Source organism: Betta splendens, chromosome 4 (genome assembly GCF_900634795.4).
Source record: "Betta splendens chromosome 4, fBetSpl5.4, whole genome shotgun sequence".
NCBI classification, from domain to species: Eukaryota; Metazoa; Chordata; class Actinopteri; order Anabantiformes; family Osphronemidae; genus Betta; species Betta splendens.
The window spans coordinates 23,821,519-23,836,302 of record NC_040884.2 but is presented as its reverse complement, the minus strand read 5'-3'; the positions used below and the strand labels follow the sequence as shown (position 1 = coordinate 23,836,302).

The 14,784-nt window shown below is 43.8% G+C and overlaps 2 protein-coding genes across 4 annotated transcripts; both read left to right on the top strand.

Annotated features, from left to right (window-relative positions):
• The first annotated feature begins 321 nt into the window (after positions 1 to 321).
• ndufa7 (NADH:ubiquinone oxidoreductase subunit A7) lies at positions 322 to 1,646 on the top strand. Its single transcript, XM_029148623.3, has 4 exons — positions 322 to 465; positions 681 to 730; positions 1,071 to 1,208; positions 1,424 to 1,646. The coding sequence occupies exons 1-4, from the start codon at positions 415 to 417 to the stop codon at positions 1,509 to 1,511; spliced, it is 327 nt and encodes a 108-aa protein (XP_029004456.1). The 5' UTR covers positions 322 to 414; the 3' UTR covers positions 1,512 to 1,646.
• Positions 1,647 to 1,778: 132 nt separating this feature from the next.
• Positions 1,779 to 13,259, top strand: LOC114854335 (low-density lipoprotein receptor-like). 3 transcript variants are annotated; one of them, XM_029148621.3, is made up of 14 exons: positions 1,779 to 1,979; positions 2,229 to 2,359; positions 3,030 to 3,179; positions 4,303 to 4,560; positions 5,303 to 5,422; positions 5,611 to 5,736; positions 6,926 to 7,097; positions 8,010 to 8,225; positions 9,809 to 9,927; positions 10,020 to 10,159; positions 10,294 to 10,435; positions 10,578 to 10,772; positions 10,962 to 11,095; positions 12,279 to 13,259. In XM_029148621.3, exons 2-14 carry the CDS (start codon positions 2,296 to 2,298, stop codon positions 12,306 to 12,308), a joined length of 1,866 nt encoding a protein of 621 aa, XP_029004454.1. In that variant the 5' UTR covers positions 1,779 to 1,979; positions 2,229 to 2,295; the 3' UTR covers positions 12,309 to 13,259. The 3 variants fall into 3 exon arrangements, with proteins under 3 accessions (XP_029004454.1, XP_029004455.1, XP_029004453.1); XM_029148622.3 differs by lacking the exon at positions 1,779 to 1,979 and adding an exon at positions 2,021 to 2,030; XM_029148620.3 differs by lacking the exons at positions 1,779 to 1,979; positions 2,229 to 2,359 and adding an exon at positions 2,386 to 2,552.
• The last annotated feature ends 1,525 nt before the right edge of the window (positions 13,260 to 14,784 follow it).

The following is a 14,784-nucleotide window of genomic DNA, read 5'->3' as shown; positions in this document are numbered from 1 at the left end:
ACAGGTCTAACTCAGTGCTCAACTTTGGTGGGGAAGATGTGCGGTCAAAAAACTTATGATTTGGTGTTATATTCTGTACATAAACATTTAAATTGAATTGAATTTAGATCCTTGAGGTGGATGTACATAATGTACAAGGGTATGTGTATCAGTGGCTAGAAAGGAATCTGAACCCTGACATTCGCTTTCTGAAAGGACATAATATATAAAGCAATAACATTTATGCTGTTGGCATTCAGCTCTTTGCAACACGCCTGAACAGTCGATCATCTCTATGAAACCCGTAAATAGCATGTAATGAGAACACGTTCGCGGAGCTGCAGTTTCCTTCCCGGCCGCCAGGTGTCCGCAGCGCAGGGACTTCTTCTGTACGTGAGGTACAGAAGAAGTCCCGTGTCCTTCACAACAGCAAACATGGCGACTGCGACCAAAATTATTCAGAGGCTGCGAAATGCCTTATCGGGGGTAAGCAACGAAAGCGGTTCAGACTTGAACCAGTGTTTTGCCAAACTGACAGTAGTTTTCAGTCGGTACAACCCGTTTCACCGTAGTCACTCTTGGTTAGCGTCAGATGCTAGCTGTCCTGCTAGCTCCTGGGCTAACTCTAAAATAGACACTACATGTGATGGAGGTTGTTTATTTATGTTTTGCATGGAATTCATGGGTGGTTTGTTTTACAGCACAACCTACAAGCGAAGCTGCAGCTGCGGTACGGGGAGATTGCAAAGAGGTAAAGATAAGCCCACGTCACAGCTTAAATAAACACATGAGCTTCTGCTGTCTCAAACCACGAAATTCTACTTAGTACTTCATTAAACACCAGACATATTGAGTGTTAGAGTTGTAATTAAGGCTACTTTCATAAATCACAGCTTTATTCTTGCTGCTTTGGGCGAAGTTTTAATCAACTATCAAACAACAAACTGTTGTCCAGTGTTTCAACATCCACGTATTGTCTGGTTGCTGGTGCTTCTAACACTGATGATGCCTGAGCTCTGAAATGGACCTTAGCTTCTGTCCCTTTCATTCACATCACATACAAGTAGCTTTGATGCTCTTTTTATTCCTAGGACACAACCTCCACCCAAGCTGCCAGTAGGTCCGAGCCACAAATTCGCTAACAACTACTACTGCAGCAGAGACGGACGCAGGGATTCGGTACCGGCCACAGTTGTCATGTCTTCTCAAAAGGCCCTCACCGCTGGCAGGTAAATGACCGTCAGAGGAAATAGCAGCATGTAGTGTCTTACAATTGCAAAGACGAGCTGCAGTGATGTAAGTGCAGCTTTTGTGAGATGTGATGGACTGTGACACTTGGATGTTGATTTTATAGACTAACAGCAATACACTACAATATCATCAGTAAATAACATTCAACTTTTATAAGGTAAATCTTCAAATACTGTGGTTTGATTTCTTCCAGCCAAGTTGCTCAAGCCCCAAAGCCTCCAGTGACTCCAGGTGCTGTGTATAAGGAGCCACTTCTGTCCACAGACCAGCCGTACCTGTGAGCTGCAGGATAAAATCACTCGGCATCAGCAACCTCATTTCTCCACCCAGAACTTGTGAAGCAGCGTGGCCTTAGCAAGTGTTGGTTGTATCCTGTATAATAGCAAATGTTAATAAAATGTGTGATATGTTAATGACATGTAGTCTTAGTGTTTTTTCTGTGTAGTTGGTGGGTGAGGGTTACTTGGTGAGTTCAGCAGGATTCCCCAGAGGCTGTGTTTTAGAGTTGCTGTTGTGTTCAGTCCACCTGTTCTCTCAAATGGAGCGGCATTGTCTTTTTCCTTCTTCACACTTATTACGTATTTGTCAGGTTTAGTCTACATAAGCTGCCTTCACACCTCACAAAAATCCAGTGACCTTTCAAAACGTGACGTGTTGCCCTTGCTGATTAGAGGACGTGTAATGAACAGGATTAGAAACACATGTGCGGGTCTGAGAGCTTGCATCGACGAGGGTGAGAGTTCTTAAAGGTGAGTTGCTTTTACCAATTAGTTTTAGACGTCATCTTAAGTTCATCCATGGTAATATTAAGTGTCAGGGTATTTGAACCATTGTTTATTACAGCTCACCTTGTTTATGCAGTCTCTTCATTTATATTTGTAACTTAATTCAGTATTCGTTGGTTAAATTGTAATGCATAAAAACCAGGTATAAACAGTAACGGTGAGTAAAGCGCACACATGGACATTTACAGCAGAAGCACGTTTCCTTTCTTTTAGCTGCAGCTTGACAGGACCGGCTCTTGCGTCATCATTCCGCGCCACGTGCCAGTGCGGGACATCGAGCATGGACCACCTTGGAGGGTTACTCCTTCTCCTGGCGCTTCTCACCTGGCATCGTCGTATCTGGGGTAACGTGCTGGGCGATCTGTGCGTGTGTGGGGAATTAAACCGGCTGTTTATCGTAGCTGTTATTTCTTTTACGGAGTGAAAGTTTACCGTCGCCTCGACGCGGGCTGTCAGTTTGAATGAAGCCTCTTGTCGGTGTAACCTGCAGCCAACGTGGAGGCTTGTTGACTCTGCAGCAAAACTGCACCGTAAACGGTGATCAACTCTGCGACAATAAAATAAATACTGGGTGTTATAGACATTTTACATAGGCGTTATTCAGACGTACGTTCAGTCTGCTTTCGTCTTAATCTGTTTTTAGACAATACAATTACATGATTTTTAAATTTTTGTCAGGCATCTCACTTCACGGAACAAAGGGAAAAAGTAAGCACTGAATTGAATAAAAACAACTTTTAGACCCTACAAAATGCAAAAGTCTGAGAAGCACAGAGACTGGAAACGGCACGAAGCAGCTGTTTATGCAGGAGGAGTCCAAACAATGACTTTAGTTGCGTTTCGATATTATATAAATAGTACTGTGCATATAATCCATATGCAATTAAAAACATTGGGAATGTTTATAATGTTAAGTCCATTGGAAAAACTCAAGTAACCCTATTGTTAGAACTAGATGTGACTAATAACAAAGACAGACATGCTCGGACTAAACGGTGCCTTTTGCACTTGCAGGTGCTGCAGGTCACGTTGTGCCTCGCTGTCAGCAGGTGGAGTTCAGGTGCAGCGATGGCTCCTGCATCCCGAGGCTGCGCGTATGCAATGGACACAAGGACTGTGAGGACGGCTCAGATGAGCGTCAGTGTAGTGGCCACGGTGTTGACGGTGAGGCAACATCTAGACATGTTTAGACACATATAGCTTCTGAGTTTCATCATGAAACTCAGAAGAGAATCTCTAAGTACCTCCCCACCGCTCCACAAACATGGCTCATGTAGATCAGGGGTCAAACCGCGGTCCTCGATCCAGCTGCTGATTGACTGGACACACGTGATCAAGGTGATCAGCAGGCTCCGGGGAAGTTGGGAGTTGGAAAATCAGCACGGGACTGGTTTGAGTTTGACACCCCTGGTATGCACGTTAGTAAGTGACTTGGGGTTTTCCCAGCTTCTTTTCAGCTCAGGGAAACACAGAGGATGTCAAGGTTTAACAGCTGTTCGCCCTTTTACCTACGTGTAATGTGTAGCTGCTCTACAGGTACTATGACGCCACACTGCTGTAGCTGACCTTTTAAAACAATAGGTGTGTTTGGTATTCATGAAATACTGCTTTAAAAAAACCCACAGTCACAAGACCTTTTTTTTATTCTAATCCCCTTGTCATCATTGGAGACTCCAGATTCCAGAGAGATTTTGTTTTCAGCAGACTCTAAAAGCAAAAACAAAAGCTGCTTGATAACAGCTTCTAAAAAGGTTTAATGTATTTGGCTGATTGATTAAATACATGTCAGCAATACAAGCATGTGTGAATATATAAGACGTTCGAAACCCGATACTCGGGCCTCGTGTCTGGTTTGGATGTTGGCCAGGAAAGTGAACAGGATCCACTTTCTTCCCCTGAGTGGTGGAGAATTCAGTAAATGCTGCATTACTGGAGAGTGGAAAAATACAGTCTCAAAGGAAAGAGATATTCTGTCAAAAAGGAGATTTGTGTGGATAATAAATTTGATTTCATAGTGGTTCAGGAAGCAGGGTTTTGTCTTTATTTGATTTAAAACTGTTATAAGTACTAATCTATTTTTGAAGTTGGTGATAAACTCAGATCTTCACTCTACTTGTTGCACTCAGCTGTAACAAACAGTGATATTGGGCAAATCACCCCTCAGTTCTCCAGCTAAGTAGATGGTAAAAATCCAGTCAAAATGCAGGTGTTTGCGAGTCACGAGTGTTGACATGCTGAAATCCAACCACAAAACTTGTGTTCTGTAACAGTGTGTCACTGTTCACAGGTCCCGTGCGATGCGGCGCGGGTGAATTTCCATGCAGCAGCAGCAGCAGACGCTGCGTCCCTCTCCAGGTGCTCTGCGACGGCATGGACGACTGCGGCGACGGGTGGGACGCGTCCCGGTGGCCGTGCGCCTCGAGGCCGCCTCGTCCTCCGTGCGCAGCATCAGAGTTCCAGTGCGGGGACGGGCAGTGCGTCCGCCAGGCCTGGAGGTGCGACGGCGCCTGGGACTGTCCTGACGGCAGCGACGAGGACCGCTGCGGTGAGGGACGCCCCACAGTGGAACACATAGTGGCATTAAAACCCCCAAGGTCACGGTTATGTTTAACGTCCTGCTGCCAACGCAGAACTTTGCTCCACCAGCAGAGGGCAGCATTGTGCCGGTTTGCTGCATCTTCTTACACACGCCCTCAAACTCTGCTTACTTATAATCCACCATCTAGATTTTGACTAGTTGTATCATTAACTTTTGTCTTGTCTTACAAAAGAATCACAGTTTAAATACGTCTCTATCTTTCCAGTTGATTAACTGTAATTTTTTTGTGGTTGTCCTCACACATAATTCACTATTGCATCCTCTGGTAGAGGGATTTGTTTTTTCAGCCTGATAAGGACATAAACTTACTTTTTTATAAATGCCTGTTTTTATGTATTCGTGAAACCATCATATGATCGGTCAGCCCTTGTGGAACATTTTAACATTGTGTTAATATTTAGTTTCCTCAATCTTTTCTCATTCGATAAGGATTAACAAACCACTAAACACAGACGTTTCTCATAAACGCGTTAAGGGTTGCCTTAACAATGTGCACATTGAATGGTTTTACACAACACCACGCAGCAGTCACATGAGCGTCACCGTGTCCTGCTGCAGGAAGAAGGAAAAAGAAAAACTGCCTGAAGCAATGTGAGAAATAATGGAAAATGCTGTCCCTTAGCATTAATGTGTAATTCATCATGCTCCAAAATACCTAGTGCTGATGATGGGATGTTTGTTCTTGCAGATCAAGATGAGTGTCAGATCAATAACGGAGGATGTTCTCATCACTGTGTAAAGCAGCCAGTGGGTTTCATCTGCCAGTGCCCTGATGACATGAGGCTGGTTGGGGACAGTCACTGTGAGGGTGAGTTGCAGCCTCGTGGACTTGTTGCTTAATTTGTAGTTCGAGGTTATAGTGTTAAAGGTTTTATGATTATTGAAAACATCTAAGTTACAACCTGCATTTTGTTCAGGATATGGTTTTGTGAATCTCATTCAGCCAGTTTTGCTACAAATAAATAATAGTAAGAAATGGCCCCTTCCATATTTCAGAGGTCGACATGTGCCTGGAGGTAGACGTGTGTGACCAGGTGTGTGTACACACAAACACCAGCCTCACCTGTGCCTGCAACCAGGGCTTCCGCCTGAACGCAGCGTCCGGGGAATGCCGAGCTGAAGGTGAGACGTTCAAGAACAGCCGGCCACTGGGATTTTAGCTTTGCGTCACACATTGCTGCTTGTGAGTCTACTCTGCCAAAAGCTCGGCCGGTATCTTACAAGATAATCTTGAATGTGTCGGCACACATGCAAATATACCTGCCACTTCCATGCTTGACAAGTAGACATCCACCTGTTGTGAACCTCAACCAGCAGCAGGGACTATGTCACAGCTAAGATGCCTTCTATCACAGGTGGACATTGTTAACACAAAGTGTTTTGTCTATTAGGAGGTTGATGATCTACCAAGTAGACAGAATTCCCATAAGAGTTGTGGATTCTCCATGACCTTCATAGTGAACATGTAGTGGAATGATCACTTTTCTAACAGCTTCAACTTAAAAACCTTGTAAAAGCAGAATTAACAGGAGAGTTGCTGCACTGGTTCAGATTAGATTGGACAGGTGAACCTAAAAGTGTTTTTATCCATCCTACAGCACGAATAGAAATCTTTCAAGTTCTATTATTACTATTGTGTCCACACAGCTGTACAGTAAACACTGCTTCTCTACCTTAAGGGAATGTTGCTGTAAATCACACCAGATCTGATGAACAAACATGGTTCACGTTGAATACTTACTACTTACTGTATATTCTGCTGGCAGCAAATTGAACAGTGAAAGTAAACACAAGCCGTGACGCACGTAGGGCTGCGTTCCAGTAGCCCTGAAAATCAAAGCGGAAAACGTGCGCTATCAGCTGCTTCGACCAGTTTGCGCTCTCATGTTTGCTCTGAACACTGACAGAAGCTCAGGTGTTCAGCCTTAACAAACACTGACACATTTGTTTGCTAAGGCGTATTTTGCTTTACAAACATTTACTGTGATCAATCTTCTCTGCTGACGTCGCTCCGGCTCCTTTTGCTTTTGTGACCTTTTATTGGGTTACATTTTGTCTGTCTTTTGCCCATTGCTTGTTAAATTCGATGATGATGATACTGTACGAATACATGTACACGCACCTTCTGATATCCCGGTTTTACTTGGGTGCAGGGCCTCTCTTATTCATGAGTTGTGTTTTTTTTGTTTTATATAATTATATAATTATCTTCATGGTTGTTACTTTTCTGTTATTTTCCTCGTTGGCCTCGTCTCGCCGTCTCCATGTGTGATAACAGAGATGTCGTGTTGTGTTGTGCGTCTCATTCTAGGAGATGAAGCTCAGCTGGCGTTTTCCTCCTCTACAGGCCTTCACTGGATTAGAGTCAGTGACACAGAGCTCAGAGAACTGGGGCCACGCGGATCAGGACCAGGACCGGTGGCAGTCCTGGCCTCAAATCGAACATTGTATTGGGCCAAACAAGGACTAGGGTCCATATACAGGTAACACTGGCAGCTGTACTGTAGTTGCAGCAATATTATTGAGCACTTTGTGGGGTTAAATCAAAAAGGCTGAGCCCCTGGGCGGTTTTGGCAGAACAAGAAGCAGCTTCTCTTTCCTTCTCTAAAATTAGAATATTATCGGAGCAGCTGTATCGTCAGCCAAAGGTGTTTTCTGTTTGCTCTGTAGCTGAACGTGCCTGGAACAGTGTATGACAGTGTTATTTAAATAGCCTCCTGAGTTACCAGTGAAGCTCATGTTGTACAGTTTTTACTGGAGTAGCTTAAAGGTCATTAAAGTGTTACACACATCAGGTCATGTGCTTTGGCTTCATCCAACCATTTTCTCATATTTAACCTATATCCAATCACAGCGTCCTTCATTTGGCTGCGAACTATTCAGTGACTTGAAACTGGTGAGGAGATGGTTCCACATCAATATACATCAACTCTAGTAAGGGAAAGCAGTCAAGCTGGAGTTTAACTACCACCTCTGCCCACTAGGAACCGTGAACCAGTGACAAGGATGAAGCCATTTAAAGTGTCAGAGAACCTAATGACTTAAGTAAAGGTCACAGTCAGAACTGAGTTCCTTTGCAGCCTATCGTAGCATCTTTCAGGACTGAATGAGCAAACAAAGAAGTTTGGAATACTCACTGTGTTTAAAGGGAGATAACAGTTAGTTGAAGTGTTTTATTGGGTACTAAACTAACTATTTTCCTGAGGTTTCAGATAAGCAGGTTGCATGACAGTAAAGTTGATTAAAAAACATTTGTGTGATGTAACAAAATACAAACAGATATTATGATTTTTGGGGGAAATAATTTGGAACAATTATTACAATATTAATGAATTTTAATAGAAAATGAGACGAGTAAAGGTTTTTGTTTTATGTTGCGTGTAAATGTTTCTCAGTGTCTCCCTGGAGGCACCGCCACGAAAGGCTGCAGTGGTTCTGAAGGTTCAAGGTTCTGTGTCCGGTCTGGCTGTGGACTGGGTCCACCAGCTCCTCTACTGGACCAGTGTGGAGAGCGGCTCCGTCAGCATCGGCCTGCTGGACGGTTCTGCTCACCGTCGGCTGATTACAGGACTGGACAGACCTTCTGGACTGGCTGTGGATCCTCTTCAAGGGTGAGGCTTCATTTAGCTTATAGTAACATTTAAAGACTTTTGTCTGTGGTTTTATGAGTAACGTCACAGCTTGGTTAAACATGACTCTTAAATACAGTACAGTACCACTGTTACTCACATAGGAACAATATTGTAGATTCCAAAGTGTGAAGTGATGCTTGATGGTCAGTTCAGTTTCACTATGTCCATTTGTGCCACAGTCCTGCTGTGAAAACAGCCAGGTTGATAAAGCAAAATGAAGCAATTGTGTTAACATATAACACATTCATAACTGAATCACTGCGGTACTGTTGTTAACTTTTAAATTAATATTAATACTCAAAATAAGGTTTGTGCATACAATCATACATAAATTCATTATTATACATAAATACATGCTTATAGATTATTACACATAATCACACAATACTGAATAGCTGCAATACAATATCGCAACTGCCATAATCTTATATTAATAACAGTGATAAGCTAACATTTGGAAGCCTGTTTATCAGCTCTGGTGTTGAGTGTCCCACTACAAGGTTAGTAAAGCTGTAGCTTAACATTATTCACCAGAAGGGTGAGACAGACGTTGGTGCTTAAACAATGCCACTTGTGAAATCCAGGGGGATGAGAGGAGCCCAACCGCCACTCCCAGTCAGGCAAGTGGTGAGAAGGAACCTCCTAATAGCCAAGGAGCCTACTGTACAGTGCATACCTTCAGTTTCAGGAGGGCAGGTGTCGCGACCCGAGCCGCCTGCACAGAACTCATGCACAGAACCCAAAAGGCAGAGCCGCAGCAGCCACAGAGACAACACCTGAGGTCAGAATGGACCACTGTGGGTCAACTCAAAACCAGAGGCAAACACTCCCCCCAGTGGGAGGGTCGGCCCAAGACAATGGAGCCCAGGGACCCACGGTCCGTAGGGAGCCCACCAGGAGATGTCCCCGCGCCCAGAGAGGGCCCCACCCCATCGTCCCGACCGCATCCTCCTGGCGCCATGTTGGGCCAATAACATGAGGCAGATGAAGAGACCACCCAGGCAGCGGATCTATGCACCCTGACCCCCCCATACACCAACCAAACCACACGCTGGGACATTTTACTGTACAACAATAAGACTTGAATCTCACAAAACCAACAGTGTTCATGAATGTAGAGTATGTTTGAGATGGCGGCTCACTAAAAATATCAGTCTAATGACTTCCTGAGAACTTGCTGGGTTGTAACATTCCTCTTTTCTTTCTGCTCTACAGTTTGGCTTTTGTGTTGTCATGTCTTACGTTTTTCTTCTTCTTACGGTTGTTGTTGATGACACAAATGTAGTTTGTGGTTAAGATTTTCGTGCCATTTACGGTATCAAGGAAGACAGCATCCTGAGAGTGTGAGAATGTAATAATAAATGTATAATAAAGGATATAAACAGGAAGCGTGAGTAACAGCTGTTCCTCTGCAGCAGCGCGCAATAACAAGGTGGCAACCGGTGGGACTGCTTAAACGCATGCAATGATCAAATTACAGTGGATGATCCTTCTGGCAACACACAGTTTTGGAGCCAGAAAACTTAAATAGTTTTTGAACGTCTCTGCTGCCTTTGTCCCAGGTTGCTCTTCTGGACTCAGTGTGGCAGTGCCCCAAAGATCGAGCGGTCCAGCTTGGACGGCCAGGACAGAACGGCTCTGGTCACGTCCTTCATACGACGCCCTGTTGTTCTGGCTCTGGGTTTGTTCTGGTTTTTAGCAAAGAAACGTTGACGTCGCTGAAGACCTTGTCTTGTTCACATTCTCCTGTGTTGCTCTTCATGTGCCTCCTAGATGTTCCTCGCCAGCTTCTGTACTGGGCTGACCAGCAAATGAGAACCATCTCCAGAGTAACCTTTGACGGCCGTCACCGTAAAACTGTGGTGGAGTCTAACGGCTACCTGGACCGGCCCTTTGGACTCAGTGTGTTTGAGGTAAAGCGACATCACAGGTGGAACGCAGGAAGCTATTGCTACAGTATTGCAAAGAAATATTTCTTTTTACTATTCTTAGTTTAATTAGTTGAGGCATTCTCATCATAGAACTACTACTTCTTCCACTGCTTCAGGGTTTCGTATATTGGAGCGATGAAGTTACTCGCTCCATCTGCCGAGCCAACAAGCACAACGGCAGCCAGCTGCAGGTGCTGCTGAGAAACATCACCTCACCGGGTGACGTGGTCGTTTTTCATCCTGCTCTTCAACCCAACGGTTAGAACAAACACAAACGACATTGGTCAAACAATGATAATGCGATGATGGTGACATAGTGTGTTCTGCGCACGCCATCAAAGGGCAGTGAAGGAGGATATGAGGTCCTGCTACTATCATTGCCTGCCTGTCATTACTGTAGGCCCGTCTGTATGTGGACGCTCTGGGGCAGTGTGCCAGCACCAGTGTGTCGTCAGCCTCCTGTCTCAGACGCCCGAGTTCCGCTGCATTTCTGCACTGATGGAACCAAACCGGACTCAAAGTCCTGCCGTCTCACGCCTTGCTCCTGCATCATCTCCATCTGACCCTTTGTTTGCTGAAGTCCTCTTTCTTATCAGTAAGGACCGGCTGCCTTTGTTTGCTGCATTGTTACCGCTTGATTTACTTTAGCATTTTGAGCATACCACAGTTCTGTTTAATGTCCCGCACGGCGTGTCACCGTACAGTAACACCATTCATCGTATGTCACTCTAATCACATTTGCATGCAGTCCAAGTTAATACTGTAGCTGTTTGTGTGTTTGCAGCGTTCCTCAGCGTGCTGCTGGTGGGGACGACTCTCTGTTGGTGGAGGGAAGAGTTCAGGCTGCCCGGATCTCTCACTGTCCAGAGCCTCTCCCTCACAGAGTCCCAGGACCCGCTCATCACCCAGCAGCCACTAGTAGGTCCAATCACACGTCTCAGCATTTTAACTCACTGTTAAAGTCTAAGGTCGAGGTTACACTAAATCATATTTCTTCATGTAATTTATAGTCTACGCTTTGATTATCAACCGTGGCAATAATACGATTTAAAGATTAGTTTAAACTAACTATCAAAGGATTAATAAATTATAAAATTAACTTGTAAAACACAAGATTTAACAATTGAGTTAATCCTGAGAAGGAAATTGAAATTCCTGCACTTTGCCTGATGCCCAGTCTGACCTGCTGACACTGACCGGTGTAGCCAGGTGGAGGGATCCGGTAGGAGTCCAGGCAGGGCAGACATAGGACTGAATGGATCAGGACCTCAGGACTTTGTTATGATTGCTTTTTCACCTTATCACATTCCACGTGTCAGTCGGTGTTTATTTCATGGGCTTTATTTTAACTTTTTGAACCTTGAATGTAATTCACACACTTCCTTAGTGGACCCCTTCCTGGTCGTGCTGTGCAGATGGAGCTCTTATCATCTTGTTATAACACTCACGCAAACAGAATCCTCTCTTAGAAGGTCTGCTATTTCTGCTGTCACTCACTGCAGAAGCCAGTCTGGTCTGTAGACCTGTGATGGAGCATTTACAACAGGAGGCCACAGATGCAGAAGTTAGGGGGAGGCCAGATGGCCGTGGCACGTTTTCAAACAGGAAGGTGACCGGCCATCTGGGCCCATTGTCTTCCTGGTTCTCTGAAAAGCCAACACACGTCCTTTTTCAAGTCCTAATACATGCAAATCTGCACTGTATGTTGTTTTCTCTGCCTGAGTTTCCTCTTGGAGCTCCACCTGAATGTGGAGCAAGTGTGAGGAGTAGTCAGCTGCATTTACCCAGTAAGATAGTGGGCCTGGTATATGGTAGGTGGTAAATGCTCCAGACTGAGCCCTGTCACTGGGAATGGAGTTGCATTGGATGACATTACATTGTGATTCACTCAGTCCACCTGGCTTGTAGTGGTAACCGATAACAATATCTAGCACAAGGACAGTCACTTTTGATCATTTTGGTACTTTTGAAATGTGTGTCAGCTCCACTTAGGACACACTCTAGTATGTGTCCACGTGGACACTGCTTGACCGGCTCTATTTAGGTTAAATGGATTACGGTGTGCAGTGTGTCAACTAAGCCCCGTTTTCTTTGCCGCCAGGAAACTCCTAAGCCGGACTTAGGTGAATGACACAGATGGTCACCTGACTGGACCTGGGGCTTCCTCAACCTCTACAGTGACCTTGGAGAGATAACCAGCTTCATCACTGTTGGCTCTCTGACTCCTGGAGGAAATCAGTTTAGAAATTACAGAAGACAGTGTTTTCAGACGTTATTCTTACTAATGGATGATAATTAGGATTTGTTTTTTGTTAGTAACGTCTGACGTGTTACTTGTTGTTTTTTCAGTTCCATTTGCCTTTTGCACAATACACTCGGTTTGACACTGCGAGGCTGTGGTCAGTAAAACACTGAAAAGATACTTAATGCCTTTCATCAATTAAGTCATGTCTAAGGTACGTCAAAGAGTCCAAACCTCTGTTCAGTTTAAAGAAGCATTATGGATGCGGAAACGTTTAAATCTCACCACGAATGTCTGTGACAAACATCTGAAACAGTGGCCTCACACAGTAACAGCCCCCTTTCATCCACTAAAGGATCATTAAACAGCTGTGCTTAAAGTTGCAAATGATGCTTCGCTGGGGGTAAAAGCTGGGAACAGGGAAACTGCTGCCATGGCTCTTTCTGATTTCTGTTGGTCTCTAACTGTGCTGAGCTAATTATTAATTTACATCGATCTGAATCGACTCTAATGTTGGATGGATAAAACCTGGCTTGTTTAATAGCAATACTACTGTATATAAAAACATACTGTGAGTACCTGGGCTGATGCTTTGAGTTCTGAACGCTGGGACTACACTTAAGATGAATTACTTCTGTGTTATTGTAGTGTTTGGTTCATTTTGTTTTTTGTTTCCTTTAATTATATAAGTAAAAAAAATTCAATGTTACTAATTCAAAGAAGATAAATGTGATTTTAGTTTTATTTATTTTTGTTAATAGTACTGTACATAGTACTGATAGTTCTATGTTTTCACAAAAATGATTCAAATAAATGCTTTAGTGCTTTTTCTTACCGCTGTGCAGAGAGATTCTGGAGTTTTGTGATTCAGACAACAAGTTAGAATGGTGACATGTAGATGATTAACTGGTTTGTAAGCATTAACCTCCGCAAGTTGGGTGTTACACGGCAAGTGTGATAACAGTTTTTTTAGTGTTCTTTCACTTGTAGTTGTCGACTCACATGAATCAAAAACAGTAGCAGATTGATTTTTAATGTTCGTAAAGAGGCGAGTGCCGTGGACGCGTGTTGGCGTCACGCTGATGCCTGATTGTTTAATCCTCCTGCTGCAGAAAACGAGAACATGAAGCAGGATTGGTTGATTAAATGCTGAGACATGCGTTAACCCTGTCAGACTGGAATCTACCCATCCACACCTACTGCGCATCAAATTAGGAACTCATTATTTGTTTTACCCTTGTAGTGGAAAATTACACACATTTTAAGAAACAAAGAAAAATGATGGTACTTTAACTTAATATTTTGTTGCACAACCTTTAGAAGCAATCACTGCATCCAAACAATGCCTGTACCTGTCAATAACACGCCTGCTCCTGTGTGTTTCCTGTAAACACCACTTGTTTGTTCTTTAATGTAATTCGATCCTTTCCTATGGTTTAAAGTTGTGTTCCAGCGTATTCCATGTCTTTGTCTCTCTGTTGCTGTTTTTTTGTTTTGAGTCTTCTCATCTAGCGCCTAAATTGTCTTTGAAATCCTCTGTTGCATTTTTCACAGTTTTGTCCGTGCACATTTGTACTTCTCTTATTGTGTGGTTATCACGTATACACATGATAAGTCAAGTCCTACTTGGTTGATGGCTCTACCCAATATGCCTAGCGGCTGAGCCGCTTTTTCATCTTAGACTCACCGAAGTGACAGGCTGCTCGTTTTCCCCCAGCGTGGTTGTGAGGCTGAAGGTCCATTTGCACCGTCCACACAATGAAGACGAGAGATAATTCAAGACTTCTGTAATGCAATGTTCCAAACATAATTCAGCGATAACAAATCAATCAACGCTTTTACTGCTCGTCTGGTTTCTGAAATGTTGGTTTTGAACCCTTTGAATCACTTTTCATGTTTCACAACAAAATAATATCTGTCACTGTGGTTATACCGGTTTTATTAATATTTCCTGCAACATAATCCAGTCAAAGGAAGGAAAGTACATTTGTTTGGTGGCTTGAACCAGTTTGAGAAGTGTCACGAGACCTGAAGTGCAAGAAGCTGAAGGAGATTCCATTTAACTTCGTGCCAAGTACAGTAGATGCGGCGAGTTTAGCTCAGGTCAAACTCTGTGGGTCAAAGTCTGTTTGTTTACTGTTATATTTGTTTGCTGGCAGGCGAGGAGAAAGAGAACAGTAGCTGTAAGCTGTTCATAAGGTCTGGACCCTCAAAGAGGCTCAGTCAAAAGAATGTGACGAGTCATAAAGGGAAGGGCTGAAGTAATTCACACTAGACACATGATCAGGCAGTGGAGAAACGCTTTGTCTTTTGAGACGTGGGCAGATTTTAAGCACGTCATGCCTTTAAAAGATTTGCCTTGAAA

Excerpts from the sequence above, each read along its gene's own strand:
- ndufa7 (XM_029148623.3), top strand. The coding sequence starts at position 415 with ATGGCGACTGCGACCAAAATTATTCAGAGGCTGCGAAATGCCTTATCG. Across the intron at positions 466-680 it reads TGCGAAATGCCTTATCGGGG|CACAACCTACAAGCGAAGCT; the intron begins GTAAGCAACGAA and ends TTTGTTTTACAG. Across the intron at positions 731-1,070 it reads TACGGGGAGATTGCAAAGAG|GACACAACCTCCACCCAAGC; the intron begins GTAAAGATAAGC and ends TTTTATTCCTAG.
- LOC114854335 (XM_029148620.3), top strand. The coding sequence starts at position 2,477 with ATGAAGCCTCTTGTCGGTGTAACCTGCAGCCAACGTGGAGGCTTGTTG. Across the intron at positions 4,561-5,302 it reads CAGCGACGAGGACCGCTGCG|ATCAAGATGAGTGTCAGATC; the intron begins GTGAGGGACGCC and ends TTGTTCTTGCAG. Across the intron at positions 5,737-6,925 it reads CGGGGAATGCCGAGCTGAAG|GAGATGAAGCTCAGCTGGCG; the intron begins GTGAGACGTTCA and ends GTCTCATTCTAG.